At 39.8% G+C, this 13,377-nt stretch overlaps 1 protein-coding gene across 1 annotated transcript; it reads right to left on the reverse strand.

The window, feature by feature from the left end:
• Positions 1-232: 232 nt before the first annotated feature.
• FAM199X (family with sequence similarity 199, X-linked) lies at positions 233-13,182 on the reverse strand. The gene is made up of 6 exons (XM_076347254.1): positions 12,928-13,182; positions 9,797-10,016; positions 7,896-8,045; positions 7,393-7,554; positions 6,031-6,291; positions 233-5,128 (listed from the first exon to the last, which is right to left on the reverse strand). The coding sequence occupies exons 1-6, from the start codon at positions 13,113-13,115 to the stop codon at positions 4,958-4,960; spliced, it is 1,152 nt and encodes a 383-aa protein (XP_076203369.1). The 5' UTR covers positions 13,116-13,182; the 3' UTR covers positions 233-4,957.
• Between the last annotated feature and the right edge of the window lie 195 nt (positions 13,183-13,377).

Below are 13,377 nucleotides of genomic sequence, written 5' to 3' on the forward strand. Positions count from 1 at the left end.
GCAACAAAAGTGATTAGACTTCCTATGCCAATAGCTATATAGTACATAGCATATATATTAAAAAAAATCCCCTGGCACAGAAATCAAAACTAAGGACAGACAGCTTTCAGTACACGACCTTGGGTTATATCATTTACAAGTAATTGTTTTCCTATGAAACAATTCTGATCAGATTTTGTGGATAACAAACCACACTAGTTAAGGAGGGACTGGTTCGCTTTCTGTCACAAAGAACAGTTAACATGTGCCACTTTATTTGTACTTTCTGCATGAACAGTGAGTATGCAAGCCCTATATATGAATCCCCCTGCTCTGAAGAAGATAGCAAAGATATTCTGATGAAACTATGTGGTATGTCATCAATTTTAATTCCAACCTGTACTTCAATATGCACATAACTATTTTAAGATACAATGAAAACTTGAAGTCAACAGCATCAGTCACCAGCATTGCAGCTTTCAGTAAATCCTTCACAACTTCAGAAAAATCTCTATAAACATTGTGGAAAGTAGATACAGAATGTACAGAGGACAGTTTTCTATACAAAAGTGCATTTTAGCAATAGAATTAGCAGAGAACCTGGGGAAAAAAACCCTTAATTTAAGCAGTACCATATACTCTAATCTATACCCCCATCTCTCCCCCAAAAAAGGGGAAAAAAAAAAAATCACAAAACCCCACTTTCCCCTTGCTTTGGTTATGAACTATATTCAAGGCTTCAACATTACAATTTTTTTTAAATTGAAGAATTTATTTGTAATTTGGAAATGTTTTAAAGTTAGCCAGATGAGAGAGAATGCAAGTATGATTCAGAGTTAACAGTCAAAATAGACAAGCTTTGAATATTACTAGGATTTGCCCTTGGTAGATGAATAAACTATCTTTGCAATCCTTAAATGGGAAATTGCATGTTAACTTGTCTTTTCTATGCCCAAGAACTGCAAGATCAGTACGCTAAAGAACATTAAACCAATAAATCTAACGACATTTGCCATGAAAATCTGGCTTGTAAGAATGAACTTCAAAAGCGCCCCAAAACAGTCAAGTTTATTAATATTTGTAGACCAATGCATCAACTGATTTCAAAGCTAAAAGAGTGTTAGGAGAAAACAGATGGCTTCGGGCCATTCAGCGTAGATGAACAGTAAATACTGCCATTTTTATGTTTCTATATTGTATATGCACTCTGATGTAAATGCATATGAATAAGTTCAAGCAGGTTGGTTGGTTTGTTTTTTCCCCAGAGAATGATCTTCACAGGTTTCAAACCACAGTATGAGAACTATAAGTTAAGCCCAGGAAAGTCTTGCAAAGACTTTTCTTGCTTTTCTTAGTAAGCACCCCATACTGAGCATACTATAACCATCTTTTAATCAGTTTCCCAGATAAAGAAAAATAGATAATATCTTAACAGAGACAAAGGATGACATTAGATACACACACAAAAGTTAGACAAGTTTGTCAGGCAGCTAGCTTTCTTCCTCATATTTAAAATCATATTAGAAAAGAATGTTCTCTATTGTTTACAGTCCTATTGCAATCAGACTTTCAGTGCTCCTTCTAAGCCTTTTTAGAGAAAACGTTACCATGGAGGCAAACCGTTAACGTTACAGAGCGTAAATTGATTACATTCATATTACAGTAGGTACAAAGCACCTAGATATACAGCTCAGTACCACGGAGCCATACAACTATGAGCTTTTTCCTGTTTGTCTCTGTTCTGCTTTTAAGCTTGACATTTTTTATCTATGAATAAAAACCAGACATTTGATTCTTTTTTGAAAAAGCACTAATAAGAATGCATGATTTTAGCAGTCTGTTACTCTTCTTTATCTATCTGAATCTAATAATCTGTAGATAACTTCCTGTAAAACAAAACGGTAGCCACAATGGCCAACACTTGAATCAGCAAGACCAGGTTTAACTAAAATTGCAACTGTTTGACTAATGCCACGGGTATCCAATACAAATTCATAGAATCATAGAATCATTTAGGTTGGAAAAGACCTTTAAGATCATCGAGTCCAACTGTAAACCTAGCACTGCCAAGTCCACCACTAAACCATGTCCCTAAGCACCACGTCTGCATGTCTTTTAAATACCTCCAGGGACGGTGACTCAACCACTTACCTGGGTAAGCATACAGCTTATTGCAGGGAAAGACAAGAATCTGACAAAAACACCTCCCCCCCTCCACAAAATGAGTGTGTCATTAGTTCTGAGAAGGATGTGAAGAGAAAAGGGAAAAAACCCAAACACGTGGAAGTATGTGAGAACTCTCAAATCCCACAGCTACTTCAGGCCTGATTCTCTGAGATGCCAAGTACTTGGCAAAGACACCATTCAGGTAAGCAAGATGTTATTCTGCATTCTTAGCAGAACCTTCAGAATTTTGTATTCTTAGGTTATAAGCATCCTGGGACTACAAGATTACAGAGCCATAAATTATTACCATGGAACCCCTGGAAGTCCACTCTCTTCTATCGCTGTAACTGTCACACAGTGACTGAGGTACCCAGCTGGAGATGACATACCACAATCAGCTACTGTGGCACCCAGGACCTTTTCATCCAACATAACAGATGAGCAACTGGACCTATCTAATCACTTGCATTAATTTATATTGACATGCCCACACTAAGATCAGGATGGAAATACTATCCTCCCTCATTTCATGATCTCTGGAAGCTAGTAGACAGGTGACCAAAAAGAACCGTACCTCATCAAAACGAGGAGGTCTTCTCTCAACAGAGCCTGAGGGATTTTATTCTGTTTCAGCAACTCTTCAGAGTTTAAAGTGACACACTTTCATGCTCCACCATGCTGAGAAATTGCACCTTTCTTACAATTCATTTCAGAGTCTCAATTCTCTACAGTATTAAGTGTGCATTTTTCTTCAGGAAGAAAAAAAATATTCACATTTCAAAATCACTGCAGAAAATAAAGGTTCTCCTGAACTGTGACAGTGTACACACAGTGAAACGTTTCATGACGAATTCATCCATTACAGCCATGGTAAATTGCAAGAGTTCAACAACTGCACCCTGAAATTAGCTGAATTGATAGCAATTCAATTTTTTCTTCCATCCAAGATATTTAAAAGAAGCTTCAGATTTAAGTCAATCTGAATTCTCAGTAACTTGTATACTGTTAAGACGTTTTTGGTATTGTTTCTACAGGAGGAAGGGAGGCATCAACCAGCTATAGTGCAGTGCAAACAAATACTGACAGGTAACAGTCACTTCTGGTTAGTGGCCAAATAACTGGCCATATGGGACAGCTAACACTCGAGTTTAAAATGACATTACATAGCTTTTAATCAGTCGATGGCCAAGTCTGGGTACCTGTTGTCTAGCAGCGGTAAGAGTGACTAAGTTCACACATACTAGTTTGACTACGGACCTCATGTATTTCTTATCAAAGCCCTTTCAGAGGCCACTGTTCAGATATTTTACTGGTCAGTTTATTTTGAGGCTACAAGAAACGCCACTTCCGAAAGAAAAATACTTCGGCTGTCAGGGCTAACAAGTCTGGGCAGGACATGCAAAATGAATGTAAATAGTCCTATATAAAATTGATCGTGCAATTCTGCAGGATTGGGCTATATCCTGCAATTACAGGCACCTATGGTCACACTAAACTGCCAAACTCCTTAATTCACAAGAGCAAAATCAAAGTAATGAAGAATTACTTCCTAAACTCAGAACTAGAAAGTACTTTTATAATCTTTTAAGTTTCACGTTGAAATTTAGAAGTATCATTTTCATCTCAGCTGTGGGGGGAAGGAGTTCTGTAACAAGTAGTTCCAAGATAAAGGCAAAAGTCACCTTACAGATTGTCAGAATTAGGAAACAGGTTAAAACTTCTTTTGCCTCCCTACCTGAAAGCCACAAATTTACCTTATTTTCTTAGCAAGAGAAATTTCAAAAGCAGATAGACAACAAAAGGAGAATTCTGAAACATGTAATGGTGTAACAACCCACACAGAAGACACATCCTCAGCTAAACGTACAATTAAAAAGCACAGCTGCATTAATTAAGTTCTCTTGCCAACAACATGAATCTATTTAGATACGCTTCTGGGGAAAAAAGCCACCAAAGTTGTGTGCCACTTGTTTGCACTTCTGTTTCCAGTAGCATTCTTAACTATTCTAAGTAGTGTCCTAGACAACTTAATTGCAGATTAGTGTACTTTCAATGCATAAAGATGTTATTTCAATCTTTTCATAGCAATACTAGGGATGTACCGGTCAACCATTAGTAACGATCATACTGTAAGATATTGAGCAGCAAAATAACTTTCTGAAGACTAAGCTTGCAAGTTGTTTTTTTGAATTCTAATTGCTTCCTAAAGAAGTACATTATTAAGCATTATTTGTGTTACAGATTCCCTGCATTAGAAGTCCTGCTTCTTGCTTTCTGTGTAGTTTGAGTTAAATCGCAACTTCTAGAAAAGGATTTATCACAGTACTTCGATTTTGTATGATCCAAGAGCAAGACTGAAGAGAGCCCTATAGAACTAAAGATTTTTTCCTCATGCAAAACAATCTTCCTAATAATGAGAAAGGAAGACAGAACAAGCCGAGTGTAATATTAACTCTAAGTTGGAAAAAACAAAAAAGCTGAAGCACAGTAACGCATGCTTAGTGTCATCCAAAAGCATCCCTAGATTTATGTCTTGCAAGTAACTTAGCATGTTAGCCAAGTTCAAATTTCCTTAAAATGGTATCTATTCAGCAGCTTTTCAGAAGTCAGTTAAGTTTCTGAAGTCTTTGTTGCAAAATTAGTCTCAAAAAGCTGAAGTTACTCAATACTTAGACCTTCTTACCAAAATTACACTTGAGAAAAGATCTGGTTTATACTGTTAACACTAATCAAAATTTGGTCAAGAAATATATGTAAACAATAAGGATAATACATTTAAGGCTTAGAAAGAACACTGATAAATTCACCCCTGTCACATTAAAACATCCACATCTCCTTCATGGTCCTCCTCAGTCACTTTTAAAGAGAGCACTTCTTCATTAAGAAATAATCCACTCAGTCTTTCCTTACGAGCTTGTCTTTGTTCTTTCAGCTGTCTCTTGCGTAAGGCCTTTTGCTGTAGTTTCCGTTGCTTGGAACGTTTCTGTCAAAATACAGAAGAGACAAAAAATAAGATTTTGTTCTGTAGATCAGAAACCACCTTTAAAGCTGGCAAATATAAGTTAACCTCTAAAATAACGTCTGCTCTGAAAAGTAACTAAAACGAATTCTCAGAGGTGGTGCAAACTTTCATCCAAAATCGTATCTAATATCAAAATATCAAGACCATTTACCACATCTGAGTTATGAGGCACAACATCACGCTGTGATGTTGCATAGCTGAGTCTCTGATTGGAAGAATCTTTATTGCAGGGGAAATGTTACAGTCTTACAATAACAACCTGAGATGTTGAAGAGCAAGCAGGAACTGCTTCTCTCCTCCACACTTGAAATTGAAATTATGGAGACAGGACAAGTGCCACAGTACTACTTTAATTGAAACACGCTTCAGTAGGTCACTCCTCACCAAGTTAATCTCATGAGACATGTTGGAAGAATAAACTGAGTAAGATTCAAAAAGCCTGATGAAACTTCTAGTTGGGAAAAAAAAACACAACCATGATAGTCTTTACTATCCAGAAATTATGCCTAGATTAGGTTGATCAATCTTGAATAAATTTTTTTGGTAAAACTGTGTGTTCATTCAAAGAATTAAGTTACATGCAGAAGCCGTTATTCCCACTCACCTTAATCTAAACAAAAGTATTGAGAAGATCTACTACATAGAAACATCAGGCTTTCACTTAGAAGTGATGGGAAGAGCACAAGTTTAAATTCCTTGTGGTCATGTCAGAGGAAACAGTCAGCATTGGTTTAGCTGGTAACTTCAGCAGATCCTCTGTTACTAACTATGCTCCTTCAGTACAAATATCCCAGTTAAGGCCCCATAAGCAACCTTAACAAGTTAGACAGCTTAATACACATGTACATAATTAGAAACTTTACTTTTGAATCCCGGATTCTTTCTGCAGCACTTGTGGACAAATTACTATCACTGTGCGCTCGACTCATGTTGGCACTCGAGTTTGAAGCAGAGTTAGCGACACTAGAACCACTGCTGCTTGCTGAGCTGACCATGCTGGCACTGCTGCTGCTGGCACTGGCACCGCTCACACCACTGGTACTTGCACAACTGTAGCTACTCCTCTTCCAGCTTTCCCTTGCAGACCGTTGACGAGGTCCGTGCTCCTTGATATAGTTTCTCACCTTTAGAACAGAGGCAGCAGAATTACTAAAGCCTAATACTGGACTAAGATACTCCTTTTCATGGAAAGGACAATTTGCCTATTAATAATGATCAAGTTATTGGATTAGTTCAGTTAGTCTTTTAAAACATTTTGCTGTGGTTGCTTAAATCCCAAGCCATCTGGCAGTCACCAAGAGAACTTAACTAAGAACTAAGTTAATATTAACTTCATTATGGAAGGAAGAAAACTAAGTAACAAGGTTTGAGGTTTTTTCCCCCCCTCCTGTCCCCCAAGTTTTCTACTATGTAACAATAAGTTATTATAACACCAAACAGGAACATCAGCCAAGTTCAACTGAACTAGGTTGTTTACCTAATGTATCAAACCCCTTTATTTTGCTAGGAATACTCAAACAAAAGTGGCTGTAAGGAAAGCAGTACTTTTCTACTTTAAGATGATAGTTAGAAAATGTTTAAAATATGAAATAGGCCAAGCCCATAAGAGCAGTGAATGTTTTCCATTTTCAATCTTTACCTTCATCATAATCACAAATAGAGAGTAACACTGAGGAGTCCCACTTGTTTGGATACCGCATCTTTTCCCAACAACACATCACAATAGAACAAAGACTAAGACGACAGTAGCATACATCTACCATACCAATCAGGTACCCTTCTTTGTTATAATTTGTATTTTGCAACATCTTTTTCTATATCCCTTTTTACATGAAATTTATGGTCTTCCCCACGAATTCCAATCCTTTGGAGTTTTAAATGCTAGTTTATATTCAGTGAGAAAATGAAGATCCTCAACCAGTTGATGGTCATGAAGTGGAATATGTTTTGTCATAAGCAGTACTGGGTCCACAGCACAACTCATTACACACACGCCAGCTTAGGCTTAACACATATTGAGAATATATAACCACAGTCTTTCATATAAAGGTTTAATACACACAATATGCTTTTGAACTCTATTTTCCCTCATTGACAATACTGTACTCTAATGTATCTCCCTACATCTATTGATTTTGTATAAAAATTGATCACAACTCCGTAAGAGATTTTCCAAGACATATCAGATGCTGAAACGCCAGTCATATGTACAAACCTTAACTTACCTGTTTCAGTTTTTCATCTGTGAGACAGTTCAATTCAATAATGAATTCACTATCTGTAGGTGAGATCTGAGCAGTAGGATCAATAATTTTAATGATATCAAGTTGCTCTCGAAGGCCCATCTCTGTACTGACTTTGCGACTCAAATATTCAATATATTCAACCTAGGACCCAAAGAAAGGCAGGTCATTTTAAGGTATTATTGATTCTAAATGAGTGACAGAAAAAAGGAAGGACCAACAGAATAAAATGTGCTCATATACCACATTTCCTATGATTCTAGCCTCATTCAGTATCCTCAAAAACTCAGGGTGAAAACTTCAGTACACATTAAACTGCCTACTACAGATGCAAAAGACAAGAAGATTTAGTTTCAAGAATCAAGCAGTACTGCATAGGTCTACATTTACCCCTATAGCAATCAGTAAGTCTCTTAAGATGTGGCACTAATTGAAAGTTCTTCTGTATGTTACAGTTCTCACATAGGAAAAAAAGTCAATTTCACCTGTTCATCGTTTGTCATTGCACTCCATGGAAGTTCATCAAGATTCCTATGCTTATTTTTCTTTTTTGGAAGCAGACAAGGAGAGCTCGGAATACTAGGTATAACATCAGAAAGTACATCACTCCCACTTGTAATGTCGCTGCCAGGCAACTTGTAATATGCAAGAGAAAGAACAAAGCCTTAGAATACAGTAGGCAGATTTAAAGTCATTCTAACACTACAAACAATTCAAAACATACCGACAAATCAGTAAAGCATCGCTTATCTATGTACTCTAACAACTTCTTAGTAATTACTCATAACCCTGCAGTACTCCTTTGAATCTTCCAACAGCAAGTGCAGCAAACTCAATTCATACCATTCTCTACTTATCAACCCTCTTTTTAAAAATTCACACTTAAGAAAACAGCAGAATGATGTGGCATTTCAACTATTTCCCTTCTCCATCCGTGTAAATTGTCCACTACAACCTAAACCTAAAGCATAAGTCTAGTTTAAAGAAGATCATTTCAAAGTAGGTTTGTAATTTGTACCACACCCCATAATTACACAAGACAATTCAATTAAAATCACTGTCATTTTCCTGGAAGCACTGCAGAACTTTAGCTAGCTTCATTTATACAACTGACATGTAATTTCTGAATGTACTTCCAGTTAAAGTGTGACAATTGGATTACTCATGCTCAGATTCTGCCAGATAACACCATAAAGAGCTACAAAAAAGTCTTTCCAAAATTCTACAAGTCCAATCAAGCACGTCTCTTAAGAAATGCTTGTTTTAAAAAACAAAGAATAATAAAAAAAAAGCTAGTTACTAATCAAACATGCTGTCAGCTAACTAAGACATGGGAAATTGCTTCTTTTCAAAACAATCGCTGAGTTTATCAGGCAATGAAAAATTCACAACTCAGTGAAGCTCTGAATCTTTGAGATCCAATCTGAGTTGTTCCTACGGCTGCATTATACAAATGCACTTGTAACTTCTGTGATACAACATACATAGAGACTAGCAGTTAGACTAAAATAGTAAGAAATTCAGAGCTAATTTCAGTCCATGTTATCTTAAGCTCATTTGCATCTTCTGGAACAGGATTTGCGCTTTCCTGAAATCAGTGTTTTCAGTCCTTATACTGCACTTAGAAGACTCTGTACATGCTTTGACTAAGCTTTATGACAAAATTTAAAAGTATTCCTCAGTATATTCTGAAGCACCACGTTTCCTATTTCAAAGTTATGTATACATTCACAGTTGATTTAAGTCTATAATATAAAAAGTCAATTTAAGTCTATAACGTATAAAAAGATTTGCATATCACAACTGAAAAACTGCTGAACAAAGACTACCACAGACGAGAGATACCTGACCAGGACTGCATCCAATACAGACTAGGAAAAAGGAGGACGTGATTCACCTTCACACTTTTCCCATCCTGGTGAGACAAAGTGAGCTCTGTACTCTTACTGACACAGAAAAAAAGCTGGAAATAGGCTATGGCAAGAGCTTCTGCACTTTACCTAGGTGCCAGCTCTATTCCAAAGGAAGATTTAATACGACCAAATCACTGGAAGCAGATATCTATAACCAGATTTCAGCAGCAGGGCAGATCCTCAGTACAAACGATCTAAGCTCATGGCTACAAGACACATGTTGGTCACTAAAACCAAACTACCATAATATGTAAGCATCCCTCTTTGAAGAGCTGACCTTCAGTCTCTTCTCCAGATTAAGAACTCTGGAATAAAATGGAACAAAACGTTTTCTTTAATGCTGAAGATTCAGATATCTGCTCTTACGTTCAGTAGTTACCAAGAAACAAATGCTGAGGACTTTTCAATTAAAGCTAAACCCAGCACTTTAATAGTCTATACAAAATTTTACATTTACAGTGGAACTAGTTTACCTGCCATTCAAACTCACTGTCTGACCAATCCCAGTACGTGCTGATAGAAGAAGAGACATCACTGCAGACGCTACCCTCGGGGAACAAGTCAAAAGAGGTGAACTCCTGGTCATCCAATAGAGAGTAACAGTCATCTTGATCACCAACTGAAACCGATGAGAACAGCTCCTCACTGCACTCTGAGCTGGCTACGCTGGTTCCACAAGACGTCAAGTTCCACCTGCGAAACAGGACAAAACAAATAGAAAGCAGCAAACTTATCGGCATCATGTGTCCTGAAAAATGCTTAGTTCTTTTAAGCCTCATAAAACTATCTCCACTTTGCTTGTCAGTAACATTATACATTGATTTTACTGAAATAAGTTATAATTATGTAAATTGAAGTATTCTGTTTTAAAATATTTTTAAAGGTCCATAAACAACACCAGAAGGAATTCAACGTTAAAAATGGCAAGGCAAAAATCCACATACAGTTAGTACAACTACACCTTTATTTTAATATATTAACACTTTCCACCCCAGAGCCATGATTCCTGTAGCGTGTAAATTGTCTTTTTTTGTTGTTGTTGGTTGGTTGGTTGGTTTTTTAAATACACTGAACTAAAAATATAATTTCCCATATGTTGGGATATTTAAACTTCCATGTAAATTGAAATAAGCAAAACTAAGAACTAAATCAACTGGACTTCAGCACAAACAGGAGTCAAAAAGAAATTCTAGGTTGATAATCCCCCACAAAACTAAGGCTTAATAAGGAAACACATTATGGATATACCCAAGACTCCATTATTCACTATTTTCAACTCTGAATGCCAAAAATATTGGACATGCTGTTGGAATGAGACAGTGCAAGATGGGAAAATGACCTGTGTGAAAATGCTACCATTGCAAAACTAAACACTTTTTCCCCTCATAATTTCATTTAAAGAGCTAGTTAAGGCTGTTGCTAAAGGAAAGCAATTGAGGACTCAAACTCTGCAGAACAGGTTTTTTACTCTAATAAGAGTAAGCCAGAATTTAACAAGCTCATGAAATCAGTCTCCATATCTGGATTTATTTTACATATTGGTGAAAAGTAGGTTGAGACAACTATGAGTCAGCATAGCACTGCAATATGGCCAAAACAATTTGAAAAGGGCTTCTAAAATTCACCACACAAACCCACGCTATCACCTCCTGTTCCATCAGCCTATCCACTTCAGCCTGGCTAACTAGAAAAACATTCCTCTGCCCAACTACAAAAGCTGAGCAATGCCATCACCCAGAAAGGCTGGTCCTCACCATCATTATTTAAGCTGCATACCAGGTTGGCTAAATATGTTTGTGATTAACACAAACAGATTAACATCTATTTGGCCAGCAGTGATTTTATCCAATGTCAAAGACATTCCAAAAACTTTTCTTTTAGCAGATCCAGGAGATCTTGCCCTCCCTCCCTTTCCACATCCCTTATACACGTGAGATGTTTTACTGGTACGGACTTTTGTGGGCAGGGCAATCAATCGGTATAGAATAGAATACGAGCATGGTGACACAGCGTGCTTCAATATTCATGAAATATCAACGAAAGGAAAGATAGGGCAGACAAAGTTTCCAGACCCATCAAAACACATGATGAGGTACAGGGGCTCTACCACCAACCAACTACACAGATACTCCAGCTATGCAGTATCATTGCAGGCACAGGCAGTCAGCCCTCCCCTTCTCATACCTAGGGGGTCTGCAGTACTTGCTGGCGTGAACTGGATTAACAAGAAGTGGGAACTACATTAAAATTACTCGTAACTTTAAAAAATAGAAAGCCTTATGCGAGCACCACAGATTGAGCGGTGCATCTGCAATGGCTTAATCAGTGCAAGACAGGGCATGCCCCTGCCCAAAGAAGTGAAATACCCACTCAAGATGCCCGGGTTACAAACCTGGGTTTGTAAAATGAGCAAGCCTGAGTAACACGCTCGGGAAGTGAAAGGCAACGCAAAGAGAAATGCACAAAATGAATTAAATGCAAATTTGGTGAATATCACGCATTTATCTTACAGATATGCTATGAATACATCTCACTGTTCATGCCACAATTGGGTCCTATGATATAAGAACTAGATCATGAAAGTGTACCATATTTGATCAAGGCTCTTCATGCTGAATCATTTAAGAATCTATAATTAAGAGCCTGCCCTTGTGAATGACACTTTTAAAATGTAATTTCCATGATTTCATACAAATTCAATTGAAAGACTACCTTATGATTCACTCTTCATTATGGTGTAGTAGGAACACTAATAACCAGTAAAAGTATCCTGCAACTCTCGAACAGGAACTAGAACTATCCCACACGTATGTTCAAGACTGAAATCTCACAAGTTGTTCCCAAAAAAAGCTATTGCTATATTCAAGTTTAATACTATGCATAAATAGTAGCAGAATCAGGTTCTTAGGTAAGCAGGACTGTTTGGTTTTGATTTTATAAGCACAATTGGAATTTCTTTGTAGAGCTGCATTTGCATTTTTAGAACAGGCCTTTTCTACAAATTACAGACAGAATAATTTGCCCTTAATTAGTGGCATGGGATGGAAATGTTTCTGCAGGAATCACTGCAGACACCAAGCCTCCTGACTCATTCTGAACCTCTACAGGTTTGCTGGGTGTCCACGCCAGGCCTGCTTTTAAATTACTATAAACCATCCTACCGCGCTCAAAACTGCATTTTAAGAAATTCGGAAAGGAACAAACACATCTTAAAAACCGACCAAGCTCACGCTGGTTAACAGCTGTAATGTTACTAGCCAAAGCCAGACTAAGCTCACAGCCAGCCCCGCCAAAGGCAAGGGGAACCCAAGCAGGGGCGTACCAGCCGGCTACCTGGAGCAGCCGCAGCACGGTCATACCCAGGCTCGTACCAGCCAGGGGAGCGGGGGAAGGAAGCACGGCCCTCCTGCACGGGGAGCTCCGACCCCGCCGCTGCCTCAGGGGCAGCCCATCGGGTCCCCGGCGAGGGGCGGCAGGCGCCGCCTCAGCCCCGCGCCGCCCGCCCGCCCCGGCCCCCCTCGGCATCGCCGAGCCGCCGCGGCCCAGCCGCCCCTGTCCGCCGGGCGGGCGGCGGCCGGGGGGCCCCGCGGAGCCGCGGGCGGACCTGTTGGAGTGGAAGCGGTGCAGCGGGTCGGTGCGGTGGCAGGACGACAGCTGGCAGCCGAAGTCGCTGACGTCCAGGCAGCCCTCCTCGCTCAGGCTCAAGCTGCCGCCCCGCGGCGGGTGCTGGTGCGAGAGCAGCGGGCACGGCTCCTCGGGGGCCAGGAACTTCTCGTACGGCTCCTCGGTCATGGCGGCGGGGAGGAGGCGAGCGCCTCACGCACGCAGCGGCCGAGCCGCAGGCGCCGCCGTGAGCGGCCGGTCCCGGGACGCGCCTCAGCCTCGCGGCCGGCGCGGCGGGCTCCTTCCGGCGCCGGCCCTCCGCGCCGGGACGGCACGGCGCCCCCTGCCGCGGCGGAGGGCGGATGGCGGTCCACGCGTGCCCGCCCCCGGCACGCGCCCCCGCCCTCCGCCCCGCGCGTGGGGCGGCGCGTCAGCGCCAGGCGGGGCCGCG

Source organism: Aptenodytes patagonicus, chromosome 9 (genome assembly GCF_965638725.1).
Source record: "Aptenodytes patagonicus chromosome 9, bAptPat1.pri.cur, whole genome shotgun sequence".
Taxonomy (NCBI): Eukaryota; Metazoa; Chordata; class Aves; order Sphenisciformes; family Spheniscidae; genus Aptenodytes; species Aptenodytes patagonicus.